At 43.5% G+C, this 27,258-nt stretch overlaps 1 protein-coding gene across 1 annotated transcript in view; it reads left to right on the top strand.

The window, feature by feature from the left end:
- Positions 1-27,258, top strand: part of LOC133548976 (transcription termination factor 1-like) — a 33,141-nt gene that overhangs the window by 560 nt on the left and 5,323 nt on the right. The window contains exons 2-8 of the mRNA XM_061893963.1: positions 7,035-7,597; positions 10,954-11,078; positions 13,985-14,170; positions 16,272-16,347; positions 18,970-19,094; positions 21,069-21,264; positions 23,824-23,910. Coding sequence (XP_061749947.1) covers positions 7,080-7,597; positions 10,954-11,078; positions 13,985-14,170; positions 16,272-16,347; positions 18,970-19,094; positions 21,069-21,264; positions 23,824-23,910 — 1,313 coding nt within the window. The 5' untranslated portion in view covers positions 7,035-7,079. The remainder of the gene's footprint in view (positions 1-7,034; positions 7,598-10,953; positions 11,079-13,984; positions 14,171-16,271; positions 16,348-18,969; positions 19,095-21,068; positions 21,265-23,823; positions 23,911-27,258) is intronic.

Below are 27,258 nucleotides of genomic sequence, written 5' to 3'. Positions count from 1 at the left end.
GTGTATTACCTGATTCTGATGACTTGCATTGATTGGAATCAGACAGTAATGATGATAACGCCCACATTTTCAAATGGAGGAGAAAAAAAGTTGTCCTTTCTGTACAATACCACATGAAAGTGGTTGCTTTTTGGCATCTAATTCATCCAGCTTCCATACACTTTACAAGAAAAACATTGGCGGCAAATTCCGTAGCTTGCTTGATTGACATTCACGGCACCCGAGGGTCTTGTGAGATGACGCTGGCTGCTGCCAGTTCATTATTAGGAAAAAATGACAGAGAGGAAGGCGAGAAACACTTTTTATTTCAACAGACTCTCGCGCCGTCCCTTCCGTCAAAACTCTAAAGGCCGACTGCGCATTTCCTATCTTCACAATAAAAGCCCTGCTTCATGCTGCCTGCGCTAACAAAATAAGAGTCAAAGTGATGTACACGCCAGCTTTCTGAGACTCTGTATTTAGTTAGTGCAGGCAGCATGAAGCAGGGCTTTTATTGTGAAGATAGGAAATGTGCAGTCGGCCTTTAGAGTTTTGACGGAAGGTACGGCGCGAGAGTCTGTTGAAATAAAAAGTGTTTCCCGGCCTTCCTCTCGGTCATATTTTCATAATAATGATCTTGCAGCAGCCAGCGTCATCTCACAAGACCCTCCGGTACCGTGAATGTCATTTAAGTGACGTCTTGGTGAAGATTGATGATCACTCATTTTTAGGTCTATTTTTTTTAAAAGCCTGGCTGGAGATGGACTGACACACCCCCCGCGGTCGACTGGTAGCTCGCCATCGACGTAATGGGCACCCCTGATCTAGATGATTGTGAGTCATTTAAAAATATATATATATTTTAAGATGTAGTTTGGCTCATATAAAGAAGTGTCATGCCGTCAATGAAAGTTGGACCACAAACACAAACACGTACACACACACACACACACACACACACACATACAGTGGTGGTCAAAAGTGTACGTACATTTACTCTTTTGTGATGTTGTGATTGGAGCACGTACTTGTTTCTCACCAAAAACATTCATGAAGTTTGCTTTTTTTATGAATTTATTATGTCTCTACTTAAAATGTGAGCTGGGTCAGCAATGTTAATAATTGTTTACATGTCCCTTGGCAAGTTTACCTGCAATAAGGTGCTTTTGGTAGCCATCCACAAGCTTCTGTTTACATTTTTCACCACAAAATTGCTGTAGTTCAGCTTGATGTGTTGCTTTTCTGACATGGACTTGTTTCTTCAGCATTGTCCGCACGTCTAAGTCAGGACTTTGGGAAGGCCATTCTAAAACGTTCATTCTAGCCCGATTCAGCCATTCCTTTACCAATTAAACGCCTCACCATTTCTCCTGGAAACATATTGCTGGGTATTGTGGTCAATTTTTGTTTCATCCGACCACATAAATTTCCTCCAGAAGGTCTTATCTTTGTCCATGTGATGTCAGATGAAACACAAATGGAGCTGTTTGGCCACAATACCCAGCAATATGTTGGGCCTTTAATCCCAGGAACACCACACCTACAGTCAAGCATGGTGGTGGTAGTATTATGCTTTAAATGGGACAATGAAAAAGGAGGATTAGCTCCAAATCATCAGGCCGGAGGTTGGGTCTTGGGCACAGTTGGGTGTTCCAACAGGACAATGACCCCAAACACACCTCAAAAGTGGTAAAGGAATGGCTAAATCAGGCTAGAATGAAGGTTTTAGAATGGCCTTCCCAAAGTCCTGACTTAAAGGCCTACTGAAATGAGATGTTTTTATTTAAACGGGGATAGCAGCTCCATTCTATGTGTCATGCTTCATCATTTCGCCATATTGCCATATTTTTGATTTAGTAGAGAACATCCACAATAACGTTCGCAACTTTTGGTGGCTAATAAAAAAGCCTTGCCTGTACCGGAAGTAGACGATGTGCGCGTGACGTCACGGGTTGTGGAGCTCCTCACATCTGAACATTGTTTGCAATCATGGCCACTAGCAGATATGTTGCTTTTCTGACGTGGACTTGTTTCTTCAGCATTGTCCAAACCTTTAAAGGCCTACTGAAAGCCACTACTAGCCACCACGCAGTCTGATAGTTTCTACATCAATGATGAAATATTAACATTGCAACACATGCCAATACAGCCGGTTTAGTTGACTAAATTGCAATTTTAAATTTCGCACGGACGTATCATGCTAAAAGGTCGCGGTATGATGACGCGTGTGCGTGACGTCACGCATTGTAGAAGACATTTTGTTCCCAGCTATAAGTCGTCTCTTTTTCATCGCATAATTCCACAGTATTCCAGACATCTGTGTTGCTGAATCTTTTGTAATGTGTTCAATGAATAATGGAGACGTCAAAGAAGAAAGCTGTAGGTGGGAAGCGGTGTATTGCGACCGCCTTTAGCAACACAAACACAGCCGGTGTTTCATTGTTTACATTCCCGAAAGATGACGGTGAAGCTTTACTATGGAACAGAGCGGTCAAGCGGACACGGTTGGATTGGACCACACACACAAAGTACAGTGTTTTATGCAGCGATCATTTCGAAAGATGGTGTTTCGAATATTTGCTTACATGTCCCTTGGCAAGTTTACCTGCAATAAGGTGCTTTTGGTAGCCATCCACAAGCTTCTGTTTACATTTTTCACCACAAAATTGGGGCAATTCAGCTAAATATGTTGCTTTTCTGACATGGACTTGTTTCTTCAGCATTGTCCAAACCTTTAAAGACCTACTGAAAGCCACTACTACCGACCACGCAGTCTGATAGTTTATATATCAATGATGAAATATTAACATTGCAACACATGCCAATACGGCCCGGTTTAGTTGACTAAATTGCAATTTTAAATTTCGCTCGGACGTATCATGCTGAAAGGTCGCGGTATGATGACCCGTGTGCATGACGTCACGCATTGTAGAAGACATTTTGTTCCCAGCTATAAGTCGTCTCTTTTCATCGCATAATTCCACAGTATTCCAGACATCTGTGTTGCTGAATAATGGAGACATCAAAGAAGAAAGCTGTAGGTGGGAAGCGGTGTATTGCGGCCGCCTTTAGCAACACAAACACAGCCGGTGTTTCATTGTTTACATTCCCGAAAGATGACGGTGAAGCTTTACTATGGAACAGAGCGGTCAAGCGAACACGGTTGGATTGGACCACACACACAAAGTACAGTGTATTATGCAGCGATCATTTCGAAAGATGGTGTTTCGAATATTTGTTTACATGTCCCTTGGCAAGTTTACCTGCAATAAGGTGCTTTTGGTAACCATCCACAAGCTTCTGTTTACATTTTTCACCACAAAATTGGGGCAATTCAGCTAAATATGTTGCTTTTCTGACATGGACTTGTTTCTTCAGCATTGTCCAAACCTTTAAAGGCCTACTGAAAGCCACTACTACCGACCACGCAGTCTGATAGTTTATTAATCAATGATGAAATATTAACATTGCAACACATGCCAATATGGCCGGTTTAGTTTACTAAATTGCTATTTTAAATTTCGCACGGACGTATCATGCTGAAAGGTCGCGGTATGATGACGCGTGACGTCACGCATTGTAGAAGACATTTTGTTCCCAGCTATAAGTCGTCTCTTTTCATCGCATAATTCCACAGTATTCCAGACTCTGTGTTGCTGAATCTTTTGTAATGTGTTCAATGAATAATGGAGACGTCAAAGAAGAAAGCTGTAGGTGGGAAGCGGTGTATTGCGACCGCCTTTAGCAACACAAACACAGCCGGTGTTTCATTGTTTACATTCCCGAAAGATGACGGTGAAGCTTTACTATGGAACAGAGCGGTCAAGCGAACACGGTTGGATTGGACCACACACACAAAGTACAGTCTTTTATGCAGCGATCATTTCGAAGAGGGTCCCTTGCGAAGGGCAGAGATGGGCATCGCCACCACCCGTCGACTGGTGCTGAAGAAAGGTGCGGGGCCGACCTTCAGGTTGTACAGGTACGACCATATAATCTCACTAAAACACTAGTAACACAATAAGCAGACAAGGGATTTTCCAGAATTATCCTAGTAAATTTGTCTAATAACATCTGAATCGCTCCCACTGTATAGTCTTTTTTTTTTTTTTTTTTTAGTCCTTCACTCTCACTTTCCTCATCCACGAATCTTTCATCCTCGCTCAAATTAATGGGGAAATCGTCGCTTTCTCTACCACATGTCAACTGGCAGGTTTTGAGGAGAAAATTGTGGTAATAAGTCGGCTCTAACCATAAACATGAGCGGAGCTTGTGTCGTTGCTCCTTCAGCCGTCAAAGAGACAGCTGCGACTTTCTTGGCTCCACCGTGGCTTCCCTCAGAGACACTGGCGGTCACCATACCCCTCTGACTTTCAGGTATGACTATATAAACCCACTAAAACACTAGTAACACAATAAGCAGTTAAGGGATTTTAGAGAATTATCCTAGTAAATGTGTCTAATAACATCTAAAACGCTCCCACTGCCCTCGTCTTTTTTTTGATTTCTTCTAGTCCTTCACTCTCACTATCCTCATCCACGATTCTTTCATCCTCGCTCAAATTAAAGGGGAAATTGTCGCTTTCTCGGTTTGAATCGCTCTTGCTGCTGGTGGCCATGATTGCAAACAATGTTCAGATGTGAGGAGCTTCACAACCCGTGACGTCACGCGCACATCGTCTGCTACTTCCGGTACAGGCAAGGCTTTTTTATTAGCCACCAAAAGTTGCAAACTTTATCGTGGATGTTCTCTACTAAATCTTTTCAGCAAAAATATGGCAATATCGCGAAATGATGAAGTATGACACATAGAATGGAGCTGCTATCCCCGTTTGAATAAAAACATCTCATTTCAGTAGGCCTTTAAGTCAGGACTTTGGGAAGGCCATTCTAAAACCTCCATTCTAGCCTGATTTAGCCATTCCTTTACCACTTTTGAGGTGTGTTTGGGGTCATTGTCCTGTTGGAACACCCAACTGTGCCCAAGACCCAACCTCCGGCCTGATGATTTGGAGCTAATCCTCCTATGTCATTGTCCCATTTAAAGCATAATACTACCACCACCATGCTTGACTGTAGGTGTGGTGTTCCTGGGATTAAAGGCCTAACATATTGCTGGGTATTGTGGCCAAACAGCTCCATTTGTGTTTCATCTGACATCACATGGACAAAGATAAAACCTTCTGAAGGAAATTTATGTGGTCGGATGAAACAAAAATTGACCACAATACCCAGCAATATGTTTCCAGGAGAAATGGTGAGGCGTTTAATTGGTAAAGGAATGGCTGAATCGGGCTAGAATGAAGGTTTTACAAAGGCCTTCCCAAAGTCCTGACTTAGATGTGTGGACAATGCTGAAGAAACAAGTCCATGTCATAAAAGCAACACATTTAGCTGAACTGCAGCATATTTGTGGTGAAAAATGTAAACAGAAGCTTGTGGATGGCTAGCAAAAGCACCTTATTGCAGGTAAACTTGCCAAGGGACATGTAAACAAATATTAACATTGCTGACCCAGCTCACATTTTCAGTAGAGCCATAATAAATTCATAAAAAAAGCAAACTTCATGAATGTTTTTGGTGAGAAACAAGTATGTGCTCCAATCACTACATCACAAAAGAGTAAATGTACGTACACTTTTGACCACCACTGTGTGTGTGTGTGTGTGTGTGTGTGTGTGTGTGTGTGTGTGTGTGTGTGTGTGTACATGTTTGTGTTTGTGGTCCAACTTTCATTGACGGCATGACACTTCTTTATATGAGCCAAACTACATCTTAAAATATATATATATTTTTAAATGACTCACAATCGTCTAGACCAGGGGTGCCCATTACGTCGATGGCGAGCTACCAGTCGACCGCGGGGGGTGTGTCAGTCCATCTCCAGCCAGGCTTTTTAAAAAAATAGACCTAAAAATGAGTGATCATCAATCTTCACCAAGACGTCACTTAAATGACATTCACGGTACCGGAGGGTCTTGTGAGATGACGCTGGCTGCTGCAAGATCATTATTATGAAAATATGACCGAGAGGAAGGCGAGAAACACTTTTTATTTCAACAGACTCTCGCGCCGTACCTTCCGTCAAAACTCTAAAGGCCGACTGCACATTTCCTGTCTTCACAATAAAAGCCCTGCTTCATGCTGCCTGCGCTAACTAAATGCAGAGTCTCGGAAAACTGGCGTGCACAAGCGATCCCTCAGAAAGCTGGCGTGCACATCGCTTTCTGAGACTCTTATTTTGTTAGCACAGGCAGCATGAAGCAGGGCTTTTATTGTGAAGATAGGAAATGTGCAGTCGGCCTTTAGAGTTTTGACGGAAGGGACGGCGCGAAAGTCTGTTGAAATAAAAAGTGTTTCTCGCCTTCCTCTCTGTCATTTTTTCCTAATAATGAACTGGCAGCAGCCAGCGTCATCTCACAAGACCCTCGGGTGCCGTGAATGTCAATCAAGCAAGCTACGGAATTTGCCGCCAATGTTTTTCTTGTAAAGTGTATGGAAGCTGGATGAATTAGATGCCAAAAAAGCAACCACTTTCATGTGGTATTGTACAAAAAGGACAACTTTTTTTCCTCCTCCATTTGAAAATGTGGGCGTTATCATCATTACTGTCTGATTCCAATCAATGCAAGTCATCAGAATCAGGTAATACACCAACTTATATTCTTGTCTTTGTGAAAGAAAGACATCTATATGTGTTACACATGCTTGTATTATCATTAAACACATTTAACTTGTTTACAAAAATGTCTCTTTCATAAATAAATAAATATAAATGATATATATAAATGAGGTAGATCCCCTTGAGTTGGTCAATTGAAAAGTAGCTCACCTGCAGAAAAAGTGTGGGCACCCCTGCTATAGCACATTAAAAAAAGGGATAAAGCCAAGGCAATCATTTTGTTTTGAATTTTGTGCTCAATAGCATTGCTGCTTCGATTTTTACTTTTGCATCTATTGTAGTCACTGACTGAGTATGTTTCTTTTAAGAAGTCTACTTAGTTGCTTTTTGCCCGTCATCCAAGTTGTCTTTACGCTCAAATGTTGTTTTGCAGATCAATTAAGGCGTCTAGACTCATCAGGTCCGCTACTTTTTCCTCATGAGCGTTGAGGCCGACCGCACACATAAGAAGAGGGCGTGCTGGGAAGTTGCCACGCTCGACCACATCGACACACCTGCAATGAAGAAGAAGAAGAAGAAGAAAAAGAAGCGAGAAGAAGAAAAAGACAGCCAGGTTGTTGCTGAAGTGCACACCGACAGGAAGAAGAAGAAGAAACGAGAGAAAGAGGAAGAAAAAGGTAGCTTGGTGAGTGTTTACAAGAAGGAGAAGAAAGAGGAGACGGCGCCGCCGGTCGCCATGGCAACCATGCAGGTGGAAACAGAGAAGACGGGGAAAAAGAAGAAGAGGAAGCGTGTGCTTGACGTCGCCACGGCAACAGTAGGCCAGACAGTCGCCATGGACGTTATTGACAAGCAGACACGGGAGGGCCACGTTGTCATGGCAACAGACAACAGCAGAGAAGGCGACATCGGCGTGGGAAAGGCGAAGAAGGGCAGACAGAAAAAGGCGAAGAGGAGCGGAGAAGTGTGTGAGAGCGACGAAGACGACAACGACCGGTGAGTTCTCATTCGCCCACTTTTCGTCACCATGGTTACGTAGCCTACTTGCATTACTTCTGAGAGAAGAGGGGCGATGGCAGTGTGAACGACAGAGGTGGGTAGAGGAGCCAGAAATTGTACTCAAGTAAGAGTACTGTTACTTTAGAGATTTATTACTCAAGTAAAAGTAAGGAGTAGTCACCCAAATATTTACTTGAGTAAAAGTAAAAAGTATGTTGTGAAAAAACTACTCAAATACTGAGTAACTGATGAGTAACCTGTTTGTTTAATGATTACGGCAACAAATAATGCACAAAAACATAAAAATAGCAATGAGCAAATTCAGAGCCAGGAATATCTCTTAAGTAACTAAAACAATATTATATATTACATAATAATACATTAAAATTAAAAAAAATTAAAGCTGCAAGCAGCGTTGGTCGGGTCCGCCGTTGGCCGCCGTGTCCCGAGTCCCGATCTTAGTCAGACCTACATAGAAGTTTTTATTTCATCACTCTACGACATTCCTAACAGAATTTACAAGCAGTTTTGTCAGTTTTTTTTCCTAGGGGGAGCTAGAGCACAATTTTCATTTTTGGGGTTTGGTTTTTTATTGAATGGCAATTTTCACCATTCCTGATATGTGTGTAAAATTTGGTGTGTTTTGAAGCATGTTAAGGGGGTCAAATTACAGATTGGAGTTTCTGGATGTTGTTGATAAATGGCTTTCGCTTGGCATAGCATAGCTTTAACTTGCACTTTGAAGCATTTTAAGGGGGTCAAATATCAGTTCAAAGAGGCAAAAAAGGCATTTTTTGGCAAAATTTTGTTTTGAAGGGGTTTTTGCCAACTTCCTGTTGATTTTAGGTACAGAAGTTTTACATTGGAAATGTAGGTGTAAGTCAGACCTACATAGAGGTTTTTGTTTCATGTATCTACGACATTCCTAACGGAAGTTACAAGCAGTCTGTTTTTTGTTTCTCCCTAGGGGGCGCTAGCGCGCAATTTTCATTTGTGGGGTTTGGTTGCTTAATAAGTTGGTCTGCCGCTCCATACCGACGTGTGTGTCGAATTTGGGGAGTTTTGAAGCTTTGCCAGGAATATCTCTTAAGCAACTAAAACAATATTATATATTACATAATAATACATTAAAATTAAAAAAAATTAAGGCAAATTGAGCCACAATAACTTAACAGCACCACAGGCTCAGTAGGCATTCATTGATTGATTGATTTATTGATTGAAACTTGTATTAGTAGATTGCACAGTACAGTACATATTCTGTACAATTGACCACTAAATGGTAACACCCCAATAAGTTTTTCAACGTTAATCAATTACTTAATAAATGACCAAGTCGAGGTGATCTACTTCATATATACATACACACATATCATATACAGTATATATATATATACATACCTTTTATATATACAGTATATCATTTATATTTATTTTGCCGTTTTTGTTGACATGTTAAAGGTGTTTTAATGAATATACATGCATGTTTAACACATAGATTCCCATCTTTCATGAAGACAAGAATATAAGTTGGTGTATTACCTGATTCTGATGACTTGCATTGATTGGAATCAGACAGTATAGTGCTGATAATGTCCACATTTTCAAATGGAGGAGAAAAAAAGTTCCTCCTTCCTGTCTAATACCACATGAAAGTCGTTGGTTTTTGGCATCTCATTTGTCCAGTTTCCATATTGGTTTTTATACACTTTACAAGAAATACATTGGCGGCAAACTCCGTAGCTTGCTAGCTTGTTTGCGCTGGCTTTCAGAGACTCTTATTTTGTTAGCGCAGGCGCGATGGAGTGGCGCTTTTATTGTGAAGACAGGAACTGTGCGATCAGTCTTTAGGCTTTTGACGGGAAGTACGGTTGAAATAAAAAGTGTATGTTTTCCTTTACACTTTTGATTGAGTGGTTGATTGATTGAAACTTTTATTATTAGATTGCACAGTACAGTACATATTCCGTACAATTGACCACTAAATGGTAACACCCCAATAAGTTTTTCAACGTTAATCAATTACTTAATAAATGACCAAGTCGAGGTGATCTACTTCATATATACATACACACATATCATATACAGTGTATATATATATATATATATATATACCTTTATATATACAGTATATCATTTATATTTATTTTGCCGTTTTTGTTGACATGTTGAAGGTGTTTTAATGAATATACATGCATGTTTAACACATAGATTCCTATCTTTCATGAAGACAAGAATATAAGTTGGTGTATTACCTGATTCTGATGACTTGCATTGATTGGAATCAGACAGTGTAGTCCTGATAACGGGGGCGGCATAGCTCGGTTGGTAGAGTGGCCGTGCCAGCAATTTGAGGGTTGCAGGTTCGATTCCCGCTTCCGCCATCCTAGTCACTGCCGTTGTGTCCTTGGGCAAGACACTTTACCCACGTGCTCCCAGTGCCACCCACACTGCTTTAAATGGAACTTAGATATTGAGTTTCAGTATGTAAAAGCGCTTTGAGTCACTAGAGAAAAGCGCTATATAAATATAATTCACTTCACTCCACATGGAGGAGAAAAAAAGTTCCTCCTTCCTGTCTAATACATCATGAAAGTCGTTTTTTTTTGGCATCTTATTGTCCAGCTTCCATATTGGTTTTTATACACTTTACAAGAAATACATTGGCGGCAAACTCCGCAGCTTGCTAGCTTGTTTGCGCTGACTTTCGGAGACTCTTATTTTGTTAGCGCAGGCGCGATGGAGCGGCGCTTTTATTGTGAAGACAGGAACTGTGCGATCAGTCTTTAGGCTTTTGACGGGAAGTACGGTTGAAATAAAAAGTGTCTTTTTTCCTTTACACTTTTGATTGATTGATTGATTGATTGATTGAAACTTTTATTATTAGATTGCACAGTACAGTACATATTCTGTACAGTTGACCACTAAATGGTAACACCCCAATAAGTGTGTCAACATGTCGGGTTCTACGTGTGATGGTCACGTGACCACCTGGCTCCGTTTGATTGGTCCAATGTCACCAGTGACTGCATTTGATTGGTGAAACGCAGGCATGTGTAGTTCCTACTTTGAATGCGTGTCTGACAGAATCAAAACAAACAAAGCGTGCATTAACAGATCGATAAAAAAAAAAAGTAGCGACCTGATTGTAGATAAATGGAGCGGAGTAAAAGTAGCGTTTCTTCTCTATAAATATACTCAAGTAGAAGTAAAAGTATGTTGCATAAAAACTACTCTTAGAAGTACAATTTATCCCTAAAGTTACTCAAGTAGATGTAACGGAGTAAATGTAGCGCGTTACTACCCACCTCTGGTGAACGATCTGTTGATGAAAGATGCCGTGTGTGTTTCAGGCTGAACGCTGACTTGCTGGCGGAATTAGAGGAGTATATTCCGAATTTGAAGAAACACAACGAGCGAGAGATCGGTAAGATGCTGAAGCACGACCTGCACCGCTTCCGAGCCTTCAGGAAACAAGGTAGTCGCTCTTCTTCCCTCTTGCTCTCTTTTACTGAGGTTTTGTGGGTTTTTGTTTTTGTTTTTTTTAGACAACCAATTCGATACTGATAAACTTCACATCGCGGTGTGGTCACTAAATAAGCTTGCATTTGGTAGTAAAACTGTAAGAGTGGTAATGACAGCACAAGGCTCACCGCGGACTCTTAAAAAGTCAGAAATGCAGTCATTTAAATTTAAGGCCTATCAAAATCCTGTGAAAAGTCTTAAAGGGCGACTACAGTTGCAATCTTTTCTTGTAAAATGTAGTCAACCAGTTGTGCAATCTGACCTCATTACGCAACCGGAAGGAATAATAATTTAGACCAGTTGATCTGCCGCTTCTTTTCTTTCTCCTATGTCCCCCCCTCCCTTGTGGAGGGGGTCCGGTCCGATGACCATGGATGAAGTACTGGCTGTCCAGAGTCGAGACCCAGGATGGACCGCTCGCCTGTGTATGGGTTGGGGACATCTCTACGCTGCTGATCCGCCTCCGCTTGAGATGGTTTCCTGTGGACGGGACTCTCGCTGCTGTCGTGGATCCGCTTTGAACTGAACTCTCGCGGCTGTGTTGGAGCCACTATGGATTGAACTTTCACAGTATCATGTTAGACCCGCTCCACATCCATTGCTTTCGGTCCCCTAGAGGGGGGGGGGGGGTTGCCCACTTCTGAGGTCCTCTCCAAGGTTTCTCATAGTCAGCATTGTCACTGGCGTCCCACTGAATGTGAATTCTCCCTGCCCACTGGGTGTGAGTTTTCCTTGCCCTTTTGTGGGTTCTTCCGAGGATGTCGTAGTCGTAATGATTTGTGCAGTCCTTTGAGACATTTGGGATTTGGGGCTATATAAATAAACATTGATTAATAAGAGAAACATTTGATTAGATGGCGAGCGATTCCAAGGAATTGATACACTGGGAACACCTCAGTTGTGGGCAACCCCCCCCCCCCCCCTCTAGGGGACTGAAAGCAATGGATGTGGAGCGGGTCTAACATGATACTGTGAAAGTTCAATCCATAGTTGCTCCAGCACAGCCGCGAGAGTTCAGTTCAAAGCGGATCCACGACAGCAGCGAGAGTCCCGTCCACAGGAAACCATCTCAAGCGGAGGCGTATCAGCAGCGTCGAGATGTCCCCAACCGATACACAGGCGAGCGGTCCATCCTGGGTCCCGACTCTGGACAGCCAGTACTTCATCCATGGTCATCGGACTGGACCCCCTCCACAAGGGAGGGGGGGACATAGGAGAAAAAAGAAAAGAAGCGGCAGATCAACTGGCCTGAAAAGGAGGTCTATTTAAAGGCTAGAGTATACAGATGAGTTTTAAGGTGAGACTTAAATGGTTCAATCCCCACCTAGTACCAACCTCGTCACGTCCGTTGTGTCCTTGTCTATTTTTTCGTCATGTCAACCGCCCGACCCGCGGATGAGAACGTTTTGAAATAGGCCGTTCATTGAAGGTGCGTCTTATAATCCTTGTAGTGTGGAAAATACGGTAGCTTGTTCTCCCCGTCTTTATCAAAATATAACTCTAGATAGATAGATAGTACTTTATTGATTCCTTCAGGAGAGTTCTCTCAGGAAAATTTTAATTCCAGCAGCAGTGTACAGAATTGAGATGTCAACATTGTGTACGTGCTGAAAAAATAATTTATGATTATCAAAATCTAACTATAGATGTCAACATTGTGTACGTGCTAAAAGATTTATTTATGATTGCTGCCTTTGGTAAAAACTTTTGCTCACATTTGCTTTCTTTAAGTTAGACTCGCCAAGTTGGTGAGAAACGCTCGTAGCAAACTTGTGTTTAAGAAATACAAAGGACATCAAGACAATAATTGGGAAATAATAAACGTTACCGGTATATTGAATACAACTTTAACAGAGTCTGGTGCATTCTTCCACTCTGCTCCCTTGGACTGGAGTGTGAGCTGCTTTTCTCCTCGTCGTTCCGTAAAGTCTGGCACTTTTCCGTCCTTTTTGATAACCTCTCCAGGAACTCTGAAGGAACATTGATCCTTTCCGCGATTTGAACGGTTCATACGGCCAAAAACAACACAAGCATAGAGTATTTTTTTCTTCGGGAGAGGGTGAATTGGGCCCTAGTACCCGCTGAGAACAGAGCCTCGTACCCGCTGAGAACAGAGCCTCGTACCCACTGAGAACAGAGCCTCGTACCCGCTGAGAACAGAGCCTCGTACCCGCAGATAACAGAGCCTCGTGCCCGCCGATAACAGAGCCTCGTACCCGCCGAGAACAGAGCCTCGTACCACGCTGAGAACACTGCCTAGTACCCGCTGAGAACAGAGCCTCGTACCCGCCGAGAACAGAGCCTTGTACCCGCTGAGAACACAGCCTCGTACCCGCAGATAACAGAGCCTCGTACCCGCTGAGAACAGAGCCTCGTACCCGCTGAGAACAGAGCCTCGTACCCGCTGAGAACAGAGCCTCGTACCCGCAGATAACAGAGCCTCGTACCCGCTGAGAACAGAGCCTCGTACCCGCTGAGAACAGAGCCTCGTACCCGCTGAGAACAGAGCCTCGTACCCGCTGAGAACAGAGCTTCGTACCCGCTGAGAACAGAGCCTCGTACCCGCTGAGAACAGGGACTCGTACCCGCCGAGAACAGAGCGAGACGTCTCAGCAATGGAGAGGCTTCTGTTTTTATTTAGGTGGAACGTTTTTGTTCTCTAGTGCAATGAATTAATTCAAATACTGGGCCTCAGATTTTTCTTTAATGTTTTCGTTCTTTTATGTCAGTCCAGATGTGAAATGTATTCATAATGGTCTTTAGCAGGTCTTACCAAGTCTCAAATTGGACTTGTTGAAGCCTGCAGCAGTATCAAAGTACTTTGAAGTGGCCAGTATTGATGAGTCGTACCTGCTCCAGGTGTGGCTATACGCCAGGGCCGCTTCACGCGTCATGAGGTTCAACAGATCCAAGACAACATCGACGACTTCCTGGCCTTGACGGGCATCGCATCCACCAATCAGCTTTACTTCCCTCAGAACTACGGCGACCTGGAGAAGGACATCAGAAGGTTGCGAGTGAACCATAACTTCCTGGAGGCCATAGGTAGGAAGGACTGCATGTCATGTGACCCACGAGTTTGCTGTTTCCTGTCTTGTACATACACTATGTACTAGATTGTGTTCTACCTTTTTATGGACACTATGTTCTAGATCCTGTGTTCTACCTAGTATGGACACTAAGTACTAGATTCTGTATTTTACTTTGTACACTCAGTAAGTCGGGCTTCACGGTGGGAGAAGGGTTAGTGCGTCTGCCTCACAATATGAAGGTCCTGCAGTCCTGGGTTCAAATCCAGGCTCGGGATCTTTCTGTGTGGAGTTTGCATGTTCTCCCCGTGAATGCGTGGGTTCCCCCCGGGTACTCCGGCTTCCTCCCACTTCCAAAGACATGCACCTGGGGATAGGTTGATTGGCAACACTAAATTGGCCCTAGATTGTGAATGTTGTCTGTCTATCTGTGTTGGCCCTGTGATGAGGTGGCGACTTGTCCAGGGTGTACCCCGCCTTCCGCCCGATTGTAGCTGAGATAGGCGCCAATGCCCCCCTCGACCCCAAAAGGGAATAAGCGGTAGAAAATGGATGGATGGATGGCACTCACTAAGTCCTATATTCTGTCTTTGACCTTGTATATACACTGTGTACTAGAACCTGTGTACTACCTTGTATAGGCACTACGTTCTAGATTCTGTGTTTTACCTTGTATGGACACTATGTCCTAGAATCTGTGTTCTACCTTGTATGGACACTGTGTAGTCGATTCTGTAATCTACCTTGTACACACACTCTGTTCTAGATTCTGTCTTCGACCTTGTACACTAAGTACTAGATTCTGTCTTCGACCTTGGACATTCACGATGTACTAGATACTGTGTGCTACCTTGTACATTCACTAAGTCCTAGGTCAGTTTTTCTTAACCAGGGTTCGATCGAACCCTAGGGGTTCGGTGAGTCGGCCTCAGGGGTTCGGCGGAGGTCAAGATACACCCGACTCATTGTGTAAATAAAAACTTGTCTCGATTCTGTCTTCCACCTTGTACACTCACTATGTTCTAGATTTTGTGTTCTACCTTTTACACTCACTAAGGCATAGGTACTGTAATCCACCTTGTACACACACTATGTTCTACATTCTGTCTACGACTTTGTACATTCTTGATGTTCTAGATACTGTGTGCTACCTTGTACACTCACTAAGTCCAAGGTTCTGTAATCTACCTTGTATACACACACTTGTCTAGATTCTGTCTTCCACCTTGTACACTCACTATACTAGATTCTGTGTTCTACCTTGTACACTCACTAAGACCTGGGTACTGTAATCTATCTTGTAAACACACTGTGTTCTAGATGTTGTCTTCGACCTTGTACATTCACTATGTTCTTGATTCTGTGTGCTACCTTGTACACTCACTAAGTCCTAGATTCTGTAATCTACCTTGTACACACACTATGTTCTACATTCTGTCTACGACTTTGTACATTCTTGATGTTCTAGATACTCTTTGCTACCTTGTACACTCACTAAGTCCAAGATTCTGTAATCTACCTTGTACACACACTATGAGCTAGATTCTGTCTTCGGCCATGTACACTCACTAAGTCTAGATTCTGTGTACTACCTTGTACACTCACTATGTACTAGATTCTGTATTGTATCTTGTACACACACTATGTTCCAGATGTTGTGTACTACCCTGTACAAGACATGTGCTAGATTCTGTGTTCTACTTTGTACACTCACTATGTTGTAGATACTGTAATCTACCTTGTAAACACACTATGTACTATATTCTGTGTTCTACTTTGTACACTCACAATGTTGTAGATACTGTAATCTACCTTGTAAACACACTATGTACTATATTCTGTGTTCTACTTTGTACACTCACGATGTTGTAGATACTGTAATCTACCTTGTAAACACACTATGTACTAGATTTTGAGTTCTACCCTGTACACACCGTGTTCTAGAATCTGTGTTGTACTTGGTACACTCGCTATATGCTAGATTGTGTGCACTACCTTGTACACTCAAGTCCTAAATACTGTAATCTACCTTGTACACACACTATGTTCTAGTTACTGTGTACTAGCTTATACACACACTATGTTTGTGTTTACGTGGTGTTCTGTTGTGTGTCCAGCAAATGGAATCCCGAGGCCGTGTTGGAATGTTTTTGTCAGGGCTAAAAAGCTTGACAAGATGAACCACATGGGAAGGTGAGAGAAGATTCAGCTGCTCTGCTTAGTGCTGTGCATGTTCATGTTCCACCCGTGTACTGCGCATGTTCATGTTCCACCCGTGTGCTGTGCATGTTCATGTTCCACCCGTGTGCTGTGCATGTTCCACCCGTGTGCTGTGCATGTTCATGTTCCACCCCTGTGCTGTGTATGTTCATGTTCCACCTGTGTACTGCGCATGTTCATGTTCCACCTGTGTGCTGTGCATGTTCATGTTCCACCTGTGTACTGTGCATGTTCATGTTCCACCCGTGTGCTGTGCATGTTCATGTTCCACCTGTGTGCTATGCATGTTCATGTTCCACCTGTGTGCTATGCATGTTCATGTTCCACCTGTGTGCTGCGCATGTTCATGTTCCACCTGTGTGCTATGCATGTTCATGTTCCACCTGTGTACTGCGCATGTTCATGTTCCACCCATGTGGTGTGCATGTTCATGTTCCACCTGTGTACTGTGCATGTTCATGTTCCACCTGTGTACTGTGCATGTTCATGTTCCACCCGTGTGCTGTGCATGTTCATGTTCCACCTGTGTACTGTGCATGTTCATGTTCCACCCGTGTGCTGTGCATGTTCATGTTCCACCTGTGTACTGTGCATGTTCATGTTCCACCCGTGTGCTATGCATGTTCATGTTCCACCCGTGTGCTGTGCATGTTCCACCTGTGTGCTGTGCATGTTCATGTTCCACCCGTGTGCTGTGCATGTTCATGTTCCACCCGTGTGCTGTGCATGTTGATGTTCCAGCTTTGTGTTGTGCATGTTGATGTTCCAGCTGTTTGTTGTGCATGTTGATGTTCCAGCTGTTTGGCGTGGAAGGTGTGCATGTTGATGTTCCAGCTGTGTGTTGTGCATGTTGATGTTCCAGCTGTTTGGCGTGGAAGGTGTTCATGTTCCACCCGTGCGCTGTGCATGTTGATGTTCCAGCTGTGTGTTGTGCACGTTGATGTTCCAGCTGTTTGTTGTGCATGTTGATGTTCCAGCTGTTTGGCGTGGAAGGTGTTCATGTTCCACCCGTGCGCTGTGCATGTTGATGTTCCAGCCGTGTGTTGTGCATGTTGATGTTCCAGCTTTGTGTTGTGCATGTTGATGTTCCAGCTGTTTGTTGTGCATGTTGATGTTCCAGCTGTTTGGCGTGGAAGGTGTGCATGTTGATGTTCCAGCTGTGTGTTGTGCATGTTGATGTTCCAGCTGTTTGGCGTGGAAGGTGTTCATGTTCCACCCGTGCGCTGTGCATGTTGATGTTCCAGCTGTGTGTTGTGCACGTTGATGTTCCAGCTGTTTGTTGTGCATGTTGATGTTCCAGCTGTTTGGCGTGGAAGGTGTTCATGTTCCACCCGTGCGCTGTGCATGTTGATGTTCCAGCCGTGTGTTGTGCATGTTGATGTTCCAGCTGTGTGTTGTGCATGTTGATGTTCCACCCGTGTGCTGTGCATGTTCATGTTCCACCTGTGTGCTGTGCATGTTCATGTTCCACCCGTGTGCTGTGCATGTTCATGTTCCACCTGTGTGCTGCGCATGTTCATGTTCCACCCATGTGGTGTGCATGTTCATGTTCCACCTGTGTGCTGTGCATGTTCATGTTCCACCTGTGTGCTGTGCATGTTCATGTTCCACCCGTGTGCTGTGCATGTTCATGTTCCACCCGTGTGCTGTGCATGTTCATGTTCCACCTGTGTGCTATGCATGTTCATGTTCCACCCGTGTGCTGTGCATGTTCCACCTGTGTGCTGTGCATGTTCATGTTCCACCTGTGTGCTGTGCATGTTCATGTTCCACCCGTGTGCTGTGCATGTTCATGTTCCACCTGTGTGCTGTGCATGTTCATGTTCCACCCGTGTGCTGTGCATGTTGATGTTCCAGCTTTGTGTTGTGCATGTTGATGTTCCAGCTGTTTGTTGTGCATGTTGATGTTCCAGCTGTTTGGCGTGGAAGGTGTGCATGTTGATGTTCCAGCTGTGTGTTGTGCATGTTGATGTTCCAGCTGTTTGGCGTGGAAGGTGTTCATGTTCCACCCGTGCGCTGTGCATGTTCATGTTCCACCCGTGCGCTGTGCATGTTGATGTTCCAGCTGTGTGTTGTGCATGTTGATGTTCCAGCTGTGTGTTGTGCATGCTGATGTTCCAGCTGTGTGTTGTGCATGTTGATGTTCCAGCTGTTTGGCGTGGAAGGTGTGCATGTTGATGTTCCAGCTGTGTGTTGTGCATGTTGATGTTCCAGCTGTGTGTTGTGCATGTTGATGTTCCAGCTGTGTGTTGTGCATGTTGATGTTCCAGCTGTGTGTTGTGCATGTTGATGTTCCAGCTGTGTGTTGTGCATGTTGATGTTCCAGCTGTTTGGCGTGGAAGGTGTGCATGTTGATGTTCCAGCTGTGTGTTGTGCATGTTGATGTTCCAGCTGTGTGTTGTGCATGCTGATGTTCCAGCTGTGTGTTGTGCATGTTGATGTTCCAGCTGTGTGCTGTGCATGCTGATGTTCCAGCTCTGTTTTGTGCATGCTGATGTTCCAGCTGTGTGTTGTGCATGCTGATGTTCCAGCTGTGTGTTGTGCATGCTGATGTTCCAGCTGTTTTGTGCATGCTGATGTTCCAGCTGTGTGCAGGTTCTCCAAGGAGGAACTTGAGCAGCTGACCAAGTTACATACGTTACATGGTAACAATTGGAGAAAGATCTCCAAGCTGATGGACCGCAGCATTTACGCTTTGGAGAAACGCCACGCAACCATGTGTGAGTATTCTCATTGTTCTCATGTCATGTTCTCATGTTTTTTCCTGTTCTCCTGTCATTTTTATGTTCACATGTCGTCTCTTCATGTTCACATGTGTTCCTTATGTTGTCTCATCTTAGCATGTTCTGAAGTCTCATGTTCTCATGTCATCTTGTCATGTTCTTAAGTCTTCTCCATACTCTCATGTTGTTCTCAAGTGTCATCTTGTGTACTCATGTTCTCATGTCTACTTATGTTCTCGTGTTTTCTCTTGACATCACTGTGTGTTATGTCTTCTCCCTGTTCTCATCTTGTCTACTAATGTCCTCATCTTGTCTATTTGTGTCCTCATGTCGTCCTCATTTTATCATGTTTTCATGTGCTTCACTTATGTTCTCATGTCGTCTTCTCATAGTCTCATGTTCTCTCATGACATCTGTTCATGTTTCTAAGTCTGCCAAGTTCCCAAGTGGTTTTCAAGTTGTCATTTGTTCATCTTGTCTATTCATGTTCTCATATCATCCGCTCATGTTCTCGTGTCTTCTTCTCACGTTGTCTCCATGTTTTTATGTTCTCCTGTCATTTTATGTTCACATGTCATGTTCTTCATGTTCTCATGTGGTCTTATGTTGTTTTCCTGTGTCATCTTTTGCATGTTCTGAAGTCTCATGTTCTCGTGTCTTCTCATGTCATCTTGTCATGTTCTTAAGTCTTCTCCATACTCTCATGTTGTTCTCATGTGTCATCTTGTGTACTCATGTTCTCATGTCTACTTATGTTCTCATGTTTTCTCTTGACATCATTGCGTGTTATGTCTTCTCCCTGTTCTAATGTTGGGTTCTCATCTTGTCTACTAATGTCCTCATCTTGTCTATTTGTGTCCTCATGTCATCCTCATGTTCTCATTTCTTCATGTGCTTCACTTATGTTCTCATGTCGTCTTCTCATAGTCTCATGTTCTCTCATGACATCTGTTCATCTTTCCATGTGGTGTTGTTTTGTCATGTTTCTAAGTCTTCCATGTTCTCAAGTTGTCATTTGTTCATCTTGTCCATTCATGTTCTCATATCATCCGCTCATGTTCTCGTGTCTTCTTCTCACGTTGTCTCCATGTTTTTATGTTTTCCTGTCATTTTATGTTCACATGTCATGTTTTTCATGTTCTCATGTGGTCTTATGTTGTTTTCCTGTGTCATTTTTGCATGTTCTGAAGTCTCATGTTCTCGTGTCTTCTCATGTCATCTTGTCATGTTCTTAAGTCGTCTCCATACTCTCATGTTGTCTTCAGGTTCTCATGTTCTCATGTGGTCTTATGTTGTTTTCCTGTGTCATCTTTGCATGTTCTGAAGTCTCATGTTCTCGTGTCTTCTCATGTCATCTTGTCATGTTCTTAAGTCGTCTCCATACTCTCATGTTGTCTTCAGGTTCTCATGTTTTCATTTTGTCTTCTCATGATTTCTCTTGACATGTCTCCTCATGTTCTCATGTGGGCTTATGTTGTTTTCTCATGTCATCTTCTCATGTTCCTAAATACTCCATGTACTCAAGCAGTCTTCAAGTTGTCATGTTTTCATCTTGTTTATTCATGTTCTCATGTCGTCCGCTCATGTTCTCATGTCTTCTTCTCATGTTGTCTCGTGTCATCTGTGCATGTTTTTATGTCGTCTCAATGTTTTCATGCTGAGTCCTCATTTTCTCACGCCTGCTCCGCGTTCTCATCTTCTGATATCGTCTACTCATGTGCTCATGTTTTCTTCTGTCATCTTTTCATGTTCTTATGTCGTCTCGATATTCTCATGTCGTCTTCATGCTCTCACCTCGTCTGTTCATCCTTTCCTGTTGCTCCGTCATGCCGTCCTATTTTGTCATTTTATGTTCTCATGTTGTCTCCAATGTTCTCATGTCATCCACTCATGTTGTTTTCTCCTGTCTTCTTTTCCTGTTCTTATGTGGTCTACTCATGTTCTCCTGTTGTCTTCTCATGTCGTCCTCAGCGTCCAATCTAGGTCCCTGGACTTGCGACGAAGTGTCCAAGTTGAAAAAGGCTGTCAAAACTTACCTTGCGGATGAGGCCCAGAAGAATCCAGAAGGTTCTGGTCTGACTCGAGAACAGCTGTGTAATAAATTGCCATGGAAGAAGATCAGCATGGAGGTCCGGACCAGAGACTGGCTCAGGTGCCGCAAGAAATGGTCAGTGAGGAATGATGTGTTCGATTGGTGTAGTTCTGCTGGTCCACGTTGTTTGTGGCAGGTTGAAGAACTTACAACCTTGGGTTCTTGTCAAGTGTCCGAGGACTTGTCAGTAAGTGGTTCTTGTCAAGTGTCCGAGGACTTGTCAGTAAGTGGTTCTTGTCAAGTGTCCGAGGACTTGTCAGTAAGTGGTTCTTGTCAAGTGTCCGAGGACTCGCAGTAGATGGTTCTTGTCAAGTGTCCGAGGACTTGTCAGTAAGTGGTTCTTGTCAAATATCCGAGGACTCGCAGTAAATGTTTCTTGTCAAGTGTCCGAGGACTTGCAGTAGATGGTTCTTGTCAAGTGTCCGAGGACTCGCATTAGATGGTTCTTGTCAAGTGTCCAAGGACTTTTCAGTAAATGGTTCTTGTCAAGTGTCCAAGGACTTGTCAGTAAATGGTTCTTGTCAAGTGTTCGACGACTCGCAGTTGATGGTTCTTGTCAAGTGTCCGAGGACTTGCATTAAATGGTTCTTGTCAAGTGTCCAAGGACTCGCAGTAGATGGTTCTTGTCAAGTGTCCGAGGACTCAAGTGTCTGAGGACTTGCAGTAGATGGTTCTTGTTAAATGTCCGAGGACTTGCAGTAGATGGTTCTTGTCAAGTGTCCGAGGACTTGCAGTAGATGGTTCTTGTCAAGTGTCCGAGGACTTGTCAGTAGATGGTTCTTGTCAAGTGTCCGAGGACTTGCAGTAGATGGTTCTTGTCAAGTGTCCGAGGACTCGCTGTAAAAGGTTCTTGTCAAGTGTCCGAGGACTAGCAGTAAATGGTTCTTGTCAAGTGTCCGAGGACTAGCAGTAAATGGTTCTTGTTAAGTGTCCGAGGACTCGCCGTAGATGGTTCTTGTCAAGTGTCCAAGGACTTGTCAGTAAATGGTTCTTGTCAAGTGTTCGACGACTCGCAGTTGATGGTTCTTGTCAAGTGTCCGAGGACTTGCATTAAATGGTTCTTGTTAAGTGTCCGAGGACTCGCAGTAGATGGTTCTTGTCAAGTGTCCGAGGACTCAAGTGTCCGAGGACTTGCATTAAAGGTTCTTGTTAAGTGTCCGAGGACTCGCAGTAGATGGTTCTTGTCAAGTGTCCGAGGACTCAAGTGTCCGAGGACTTGTCAGTAAATGGTTCTTGTCAAGTGTTCGACGACTCGCAGTTGATGGTTCTTGTCAAGTGTCCGAGGACTCGCAGTAGATGGTTCTTGTCAAGTGTCCGAGGACTCAAGTGTCCGAGGACTTGCATTAAATGGTTCTTGTTAAGTGTCCGAGGACTCGCAGTAGATGGTTCTTGTCAAGTGTCCGAGGACTCAAGTGTCCGAGGACTTGTCAGTAAATGGTTCTTGTCAAGTGTCCGACGACTCGCAGTTGATGGTTCTTGTCAAGTGTCCGAGGACTTGCAGTAAAAGGTTCTTGTCAAGTGTTCGACGACTCGCAGTTGATGGTTCTTGTCAAGTGTCCGAGGACTTGCAGTAAAAGGTTCTTGTCAAGTGTCCGAGGACTTGCAGTAGATGGTTCTTGTCAAGTGTCCGAGGACTTGCAGTAGATGGTTCTTGTCAAGTGTCCGAGGACATAGCAGTAGATGGTTCTTGTCAAGTGTCCGAGGACTTGCAGTAAAAGGTTCTTGTCAAGTGTCCGAGGACTTGCAGTAGATGGTTCTTGTCAAGTGTCCGAGGACTTGCAGTAAAAGGTTCTTGTCAAGTGTCCGAGGACTTGCAGTAGATGGTTCTTGTCAAGTGTTCGAGGACTTGCAGTAGATGGTTCTTGTCAAGTGTCCGAGGACTTGCAGTAAAAGGTTCTTGTCAAGTGTCCGAGGACTTGCAGTAAAAGGTTCTTGTCAAGTGTCCGAGGACTTGCAGTAGATGGTTCTTGTCAAGTGTTCGAGGACTCAAGTGTCTGAGGACTCGCAGTAGATGGTTCTTGTCAAGTGTCCGAGGACTTGCAGTAGATGGTTCTTGTCAAGTGTCCAAGGACTTGCAGTAGATGGTTCTTGTCAAGTGTCCGAGGACTTGCAGTAAAAGGTTCTTGTCAAGTGTCCGAGGACTTGCAGTAGATGGTTCTTGTCAAGTGTTCGAGGACTTGCAGTAGATGGTTCTTGTCAAGTGTCCGAGGACTTGCAGTAAAAGGTTCTTGTCAAGTGTCCGAGGACTTGCAGTAGATGGTTCTTGTCAAGTGTCCGAGGACTCGCAGTAGATGGTTCTTGTCAAGTGTCCGAGGACTAGCAGTAAAAGGTTCTTGTCAAGTGTCCGAGGACTCGCAGTAGATGGTTCTTGTCAAGTGTCCGAGGACTAGCAGTAAAAGGTTCTTGTCAAGTGTCCGAGGACTCGCAGTAGATGGTTCTTGTCAAGTGTCCGAGGACTCGCAGTAGATGGTTCTTGTCAAGTGTCCGAGGACTTGCTGTAAAAGGTTCTTGTCAAGTGTGGTCCGTGCATGTGCATATCCGGGCGTGTCCTTCCCGGTCAGCACCAGGAAGAAAGAGATGGCTGCTTGGTTCTAGAAGGTCCAGATGAAGATGAAGTGTTTGATTCTGCTTCAGGTTCAGCATCCTGAACGTCAGAGTCACAAAAACCTACTTTGGTGGAAGAACTAAAGGACTGAAGGCCAAAATCCACCTGATTGATACGTAAGACCACAGCAGAACCTTTTTCTCATGTTGTCACCTGCTCATGTTCACATATTGTCTCGTCATAGTCGTGCCTTGCGTCATCTTCTCGTGTTCTCTTCTCAGGTTGTTTTCTGGTCATTTTCTCATGTCGTCTCCTTGATTTAATCACATCTTGTCTTTTGTGCCGTCATGTTCTCGTATCGTTTTTTTCATGTTCCCATGTTGTCTTCTCATGTCGTCCTTCACTGTTCTCATTTTGTTCCCATCTTCTTTTCTCATGTCTTCTTGTGTCATCTCCTTATGTTCTCATGTTCTCTTCTAAGGTCATCCCTGTGTTCCCATGTTGTCTCCTGATGCCATCCTCATGTTCTCATGTTGTCTCCTCATGTCATTGTCATGTTCACATGTCTCCTCATGTTCTCTCATGTCAATCCTCATGTTCTCATGTTGTCTCCTCATGTTCTCAAGTTGTCTCCTCACGTCATTGTCATGTTCTCTCATGTCAATCCTCATGTTCTCATGTGGTCTCCTCATGTTCTCAAGTTGTCTCCTCATGTTCTCAAGTTGTCTCCTCATGTCATTGTCATGTTCACATGTTGTCTCCATGTTCTCTCATGTCAATCCTCATGTTCTCATGTTGTCTCCTCATGTTCTCAAGTTGTCTCCTCATGTCATTGTCATGTTCACATGTCTCCTCATGTTCTCTCATGTCAATCCTCATGTTCTCGTGTGGTCTCCTCATGTTCTCAAGTTGTCTCCTCACGTCATTGTCATGTTCACGTTGTCTCCATGTTCTCTCATGTCAATCCTCATGTTCTCATGTGGTCTCATGTTCTCAAGTTGTCTCCTCATATCATTGTCATGTTCACATGTTGTCTCCATGTTCTCTCATGTCAATCCTCATGTTCTCATGTGGTCTCATGTTCTCAAGTTGTCACCTCATGTCATTGTCATGTTCACATGTTGTCTCCATGTTCTCTCATGTCAATCCTCATGTTCTCATGTGGTCTCCTCATGTTCTCAAGTTGTCTCCTCACGTCATTGTCATGTTCACGTTGTCTCCATGTTCTCTCATGTCAATACTCATGTTCTCATGTGTCTCCTCATGTTCTCAAGTTGTCTCCTCATGTCATTGTCATGTTCACATGTTGTCTCCATGTTCTCTCATGTCAATCCTCATGTTCTCATGTGGTCTCATGTTCTCAAGTTGTCTCCTCATGTCATTGTCATGTTCACATGTTGTCTCCATGTTCTCTCATGTCAATACTCATGTTCTCAAGTTGTCTCCTCATGTCATTGTCATGTTCACATGTTGTCTCCTCATGTTCTCTCATGTCAATCCTCATGTTCTCATGTGGTCTCCTCATGTTCTCAAGTTGTCACCTCATGTCATTGTCATGTTCACATGTTGTCTCCTCATGTTCTCAAGTTGTCACCTCATGTCATTGTCGTGTTCACATGTTGTCTCCATGTTCTCTCATGTCAATACTCATGTTCTCAAGTTGTCTCCTCATGTCATTGTCATGTTCACATGTTGTCTCCTCATGTTCTCTCATGTCAATCCTCATGTTCTCATGTGGTCTCCTCATGTTCTCAAGTTGTCTCCTCACGTCATTGTCATGTTCACATGTTGTCTCATGTTCTCTCATGTCAATCCTCATGTTCTCAAGTTGTCACCTCATGTCATTGTCGTGTTCACATGTTGTCTCATCATGTTCTTTCATGTCAATCCTCATGTTCTCATGTGGTCTCATGTTCTCAAGTTGTCTCCTCATGTCATTGTCATGTTCACATGTTTTATGTCATCTTCATGTTGTCTTCTCATGTCGTCCTTTTAATGTTCTCATGTTGTTCCCACCTTCTCTTCTCATGTTTTCTTGTTTCATCTCCTTATGTTCTCATGTTGTCTCCTCATGTCATTGTCATGTTCTCATGTTGTCTTCTCATGTCATCCTCATGTTCTCATGTTGTCTTCTCACATAATCTTCACAATCTCATAGTCTTCTCCGGTCATCTACATTGCTCATGTTGTCTCATGTCATCCTTATGTTGTCTTCTCACACCATCTTCATGTTGTCTTCTCATGTCATCCTAATGTTCTCATGTTGTCTTATTTCATCTTAATGTTCTCATGTTTTATGTCATCCTCATGTTGTCTACTCACCAAATCCTCACGTTCTCATTGTCTTCTCACGTCATCTTTATGTGCTCATGTTGTCTTATGTCATCCTCATGTTATGTCATCCTCATGTTGTCTCCTCATGTCATCCTCGTGTTGTCATGTTGTCTTCTCATGTCATCATCAGGTGGTCTTCTCACAGCTTCATGTTGTCTTCTCATGTCATCTTCATGTTGTCTTCTCACCAAATCTTCACATTCTCATTGTCTTCTCACGTCATTTTCATGTGCTCATGTCATCCTTGTGTTGTCATGTTGTCTTCCCATGTCATCCTCATGTTGTCTTCTCATGTCATCCTCGTGTTATCTTCTCATGTCCGCCTCATGTTGTATTCTCACATCCTCATGTTGTCTTCTCATGTCATCCTCATGTTGTCTTCTCATGTCATCCTCGTGTTGTCATGTCTCATGTCATCCTCATGTTGTATTCTCACATCTTCATGTTGTCTTCTCATGTCATCCTAATGTTGTATTCTCACATCTTCATGTTGTCTTCTCATGTCATCCTCATGTTGTATTCTCACATCTTCATGTTGTCTTCTCATATCATCCTCATGTTGTCTTCTCATGTCATCCTCGTGTTGTCATGTCTTCTCATGTCATCCTCATGTTGTATTCTCACATCTTCATGTTGTCTTCTCATGTCATCCTCATGTATTCTCATGTCATCCTCGTGTTATCTTCTCATGTCATCATGTCTTCTCATGTCATCCTCGTGTTGTCATGTTGTCTTCCCATGTCATCCTCATGTTGTCTTCTCATGTCATCCTCATGTCTTCTCATGGCAACCTCGTGTTGTCATGTTGTCTTCCCATGTCATCCTCATGTTGTCTTCTCATGTCATCCTCGTGTTATCTTCTCATGTCCGCCTCATGTTGTCTTCTCACATCTTCATGTTGTCTTCTCATGTCATCCTCGTGTTGTCTCATGTCATCCTCATGTTGTCATGTTGCCTCATGTCATCCTCATGTTGTATTCTCACGTCTTCATGTTGTCTTCTCATGTCATCCTCGTGTTGTCATGTTGTCTTCTCATGTCATACTCATGTTGTCTTTTCATGTCATCCTCATGTTGTCATGTTGTCTCATGTCATCCTCATGTTGTATTCTCACATCTTCAAGTTGTCTTCTCATGTCATCCTCATGTTGTCTTCTCATGTCATCCTCATGTTGTCTTCTCACATCTTCA

Source organism: Nerophis ophidion, linkage group LG01 (assembly GCF_033978795.1).
Source record: "Nerophis ophidion isolate RoL-2023_Sa linkage group LG01, RoL_Noph_v1.0, whole genome shotgun sequence".
Lineage (NCBI taxonomy): Eukaryota > Metazoa > Chordata > Actinopteri > Syngnathiformes > Syngnathidae > Nerophis > Nerophis ophidion.
This window is presented reverse-complemented; position numbering and strand designations above follow the sequence as displayed.